The sequence below is a fragment of the Herpailurus yagouaroundi genome, unplaced genomic scaffold (genome assembly GCF_014898765.1).
Source record: "Herpailurus yagouaroundi ecotype Mexico unplaced genomic scaffold, PumYag 188, whole genome shotgun sequence".
NCBI classification, from domain to species: domain Eukaryota; kingdom Metazoa; phylum Chordata; class Mammalia; order Carnivora; family Felidae; genus Herpailurus; species Herpailurus yagouaroundi.
In genome coordinates, this window is record NW_024412419.1 from 12,287,656 (window position 1) to 12,292,068 (window position 4,413).

Consider the following 4,413-nt stretch of genomic DNA (forward strand, 5'->3'; position numbering starts at 1 on the left):
GGGGGGGGGGGGGAGGGAGGGGGCGGGGGAGCGTAGTTTGGAGGTAGTGTTGGTGGCAGAGGGCCGGTTTCCTCCAAGCCGAGCCCCCCCAGGATAAGGAGAAGAGGGGGAGCGAAAGCTGCCAAGAGGGTGTTCCCCAAAGTCTCACCTTCACCGAAGTGCCCGCCACCCTCTGCGGGAGCCTGACTCTATCACTGGTCCCCACCCGTCCCCCACCTCTCCGGTGCGGCCGGTGCAAGGGATAAAATTAGGAAAAGTTGGGTGGCTAAAGCTGGGTGGGAGTGGAGAGGCGCGCTGGGTGCGTTTTCTGGGCAGAAACCTGTTAGCACCAGGGTGGAAAGGGACTGCCTCCCAGGTCGGGAGGGCAGGCGCGGGGAGAAGACACAAAGGCGGTGCAAAAATCCTATGTAGGGCGCAGGAAGGTAGAGGGAGGTTGCACAGATGGCTACTACCAGTTTTATTTATTTATTTTTTTCAAGCCTCGGTAGTCTCCCCCGCCCTCGGTGGGTGGTGGGCTATTTGCTCCTGGTCCGTGGCCAGCAGGCGGCGATATGCTGGCTGGCGGGCGGGCCAAGGATCTGAAAGGCTGGCGGGGGCTGGGTGGCGGGGTGGGACCGCCTCCCCCCTCCATTCAGCAGCTGGTGGCAAGTAAAGCCACGGTTGTGTACATTCTCAAGGGCTGCCTCTGCAGGGCGTGCAGTGAGCACCGGGTCCAGTTTTGTCTCTGGCCAGAATGCCAGATCTTTGAGTTATTTTGTGACCCAGTGCCCTTCAAGGTGAGGGCGGGCACTTAGGCCCTCCAGGGTGTACACACCCTGGGAGAGCACCCACCGATTGGTTCCATTGTGTGCCTCCGTCTGCCTTAAACTGAAGGGTTGGGTTAAAACCCAGACTTTGCCTGGAACTCTGGAGGTAAAAAGAACTCTGTCCAAACACTTGAATAGCCCTTGTCCCGGCAGCAGGGAGCTGGGGGCCCCTTGGATCTTGAAAACCCAAGTGTTTTCAGAATGCAGGTGGATAGAAAAGCCCAAATTTCCTTGAGGGCCGAGGACGGATTCGTCTAAGGCTCCTGGAAGGAAACTTGGTGATAAGCCTCCAGTTTGAATCGGGTCTGTCCCTTTAATGTCTGTGCCTTGACAGCTCTCGGTGAGGGAGCACTTCCTTCCAACAGCTGTCTTCTTGGCAGAAAACCAAAACATTGGCTTAAAGGGACCCACAGACTGGAACAGCCTCACATTTCGGCTTTAGAACAAATCCCACAATTGTTCAGCTTTCCGGCCCCCTTCAGATCAAGCAGAAGATGTGTTTTGATTTTCATGCTTGCATTTTAAACAATAATTTTCGATCCCGGTGAGGGAGTAAAGGAGGAGAGAGGGGGAAGTGTAGACACGACGCTACATGTTTTTGTTGCTGTTATTGCCCGGGACTTTGCGAAGCGGCGCCCCGCCCCCACTTGGGGTTTTAGAGTTCCTGTGGATTCTGACTTTGTAGTTAAGATTTGGTCTTTGTTAGATGAACACCTGCTTACCGATACAGAACTCAGGTTCATGGCAGGCGGGTTATTTTTCGGCCTTCGTTAGTAAAAGTGCCCCTTCAAGCTTAAGGACTTGAAATCAAACCCAACTGTGTGTCACTTGCTAGACGATGCTCCTAAAATGGGGATCCTCAATTCTTAAGCGTGGAGAGGGAAATACGAGTGAGTCTTTGGGACAAACTAATAATGACGATCAAAGCTTACCATTTGCGGAGCATCCGTCTGCTAGGCTCTGGTCTCCACGTAGTACCTGTCCAACTCCAGAACCCTGTGGTGTTCTCCCCATTTCAAAGCTGAAGAGATAGAGGCTCCGGAAGGTTAAGTAACTTGCCCGGGGTCCCACAACTGGTGTGCGATGGGAGTCGGGATTGTGCCTGACCCCAAAGCCCAGGTTTATATTTCTGCCCCCGGCTAAAGTCTGAGTGTGGAGGCTGAAAAAAAGTCCAGCGGTGTGGGGGAGGGGGGAACTCCCGGATGTATCTAATTTCGAGAACCACCGTGCAGTGCCGTCCACATCCGTGTGGATGGATCCGCGATGATTGCGCACTGGGCCGGCACCTGACGTGAGAGCCTCTCCGTGGACCTCAGGGTAGCCCCTCTTGTGTCTCCCCAAGAGAATGACTCCCCTCTCGTTCTTAGATGATGAAGATGACGAAGAGGAAGACGAGGAGGAGGAAATTGACGTGGTGACCGTGGAGAAGCGAAGGTCCTCCTCCAACAGCAAGGCCGTCACGACCTTCACCATCACCGTGCGGCCCAAGAACGCAGCCCCGGGCCCGGGGAGGGCCCAGCCCGGGGAGCTGATCCTCAAGCGCTGCGTCCCCATCCACCAGCAGCACAACTACGCCGCCCCCTCCCCCTACGTGGAGAGCGAGGATGTGCCGCCCCAGAAGAAGATCAAGAGCGAAGCATCGCCCCGCCCCCTCAAGAGCGTCATCCCCCCGAAGGCTAAGAGCTTGAGTCCCCGCAACTCTGACTCGGAGGACAGCGAGCGCCGCCGGAACCACAACATTCTGGAACGCCAGCGCCGCAATGACCTGCGGTCCAGCTTCCTGACGCTCAGGGACCACGTGCCAGAGCTGGTGAAGAACGAGAAGGCCGCCAAGGTGGTCATTTTGAAAAAAGCCACCGAGTACGTCCACTCCCTCCAGGCCGAGGAGCATCAGCTTTTGCTGGAGAAGGAGAAGTTGCAGGCAAGGCAGCAGCAGTTGCTAAAGAAAATTGAACACGCTCGGACTTGCTAAACGTCTCTCGAAACTGGACAGTCACTCTGCCACTTTGCACATTTTGATTTTTTTTTTTTTCTTTAAACAAACATTGTGTTGACATTAAGAATGTGGGTTTACTTTCAAATCGGTCCCCCTCCCCGTCGAGTTTGGATCTGGGTGGGGAGCAGGACATGTGGGGCTCTGCCGGGACCTCGGGAGAGGGCCCGCATGATGGGATGCTGGGTGGCCCTTGCAGTTTCCTCCATGTCACCTCCGAGACCGCGGTCGAAGTTCGTGACAGTTGGGAGCCTCTGGGCTGTTGAAGTCACCTTGTTTGTTCCAAGTTTCCAAACAACGGAAAGTCATTCCTTCTTTTTTAAAATGGTGCTTAAGTTCCAGCAGATGGTCACGTAAGGGGTTTGCCATTTGATAACCCCAGGGGAACATTTCTGTAAATACCATTGACACACCCGCCTTTTGTATACGTCCTGGGTAATGAGAGGTGGCTTTTGCGGCCAGTATTAGACTGGAAGTTCATACCTAAGTACTGTAATACCTCAATGTTTGAGGAGCATGTTTTGTATACAAATATATTGTTAATCTCTGTTATGTACTGTACTAATTCTTACACTGCCTGTATACTTTAGTATGATGCTGATACATAACTAAATTTGATACTTATATTTTCGTATGAAAATGAGTTGTGAAAGTTTTGAGTAGATATTACTTTATCACTTTTTGAACTAAGAAACTTTTGTAAAGAAATTTACTATATATATATGCCTTTTTCCTAGCCTGTTTCTTCCTGTTAATGTATTTGTTCATGTTTGGTTCATAGAACTGGGTAAATGCAAAGTTCTGTGTTTAAGTTCTTCAAAATGTATATATTTAGTGCTGCATCTTATAGCACTTTGAAATACCTCATGTTTATGAAAATAAATAGCAATTAAATGATGCAGCTTTTTTTTTTTTCCCCCTTAATAGCACTAGTTAAGCTCTGTCCCTTAAACACAAATAGTCCACGTGTTGTAGAGGGAATTGGGGTTCTACAGGTAGTCCTATTACATCCGTGCAGTTGCAGACGGGCCACTGTCCTCACTTAGGGTAGAGAGAACTGAGGTTAGGGACGTAAAGGCATTTGTTCCAGTTTATGCAGAATGGAGACATCATTTGTGACCATGTGTTATAACTCATAGCATTCAATAATTTACTAAACACTTTCATTTATATTTCGTAGAATTAAGTTGGGGACACCAGACTTGTTCAACCGTTTAGAGCGAGAAGTATAATTAACACACGCAGGATTGTGAAACTTGGCTATGTCGGTACTACTTGTTTCGTTGGCGGATGGCTTTATAAGCTCATGTAGTTTGTCTCCAGGACTGTGTTCTTCAAAATTCACTAGGATTTGAGGTTGTGCGTTAGGCATTGTAGCAGAATAAAAGAGGAAGTTGGTTCCTTCCCTGAAGGAACATTCAATCTGATGCACAAAAGGAACTCCTGGGGCAGAAGTCGTATGGTCCAGATCAAGTGCCCATGTTCCTTCTGGAGAGACACCGGGGCATGTGTAGAGCTCTGTTGGCTTCACACAGGTATGAAGGAGGACAAGCCAGGTTAATGAATTGGAGGGAGGCACAGTTGGGCTAGGAAGGAATTTCTGAGTTTCCCTGT

General features: G+C 50.5%; 1 protein-coding gene across 1 annotated transcript in view; it reads left to right on the forward strand.

Annotated features, from left to right (window-relative positions):
- Positions 1-3,697, forward strand: part of MYCN (MYCN proto-oncogene, bHLH transcription factor) — a 6,359-nt gene extending 2,662 nt beyond the window's left edge. The window contains 1 exon segment of the mRNA XM_040496117.1: positions 2,174-3,697. Within this exon segment, the coding sequence (XP_040352051.1) occupies positions 2,174-2,778 (605 nt within the window). The 3' untranslated portion in view covers positions 2,779-3,697.
- The last annotated feature ends 716 nt before the right edge of the window (positions 3,698-4,413 follow it).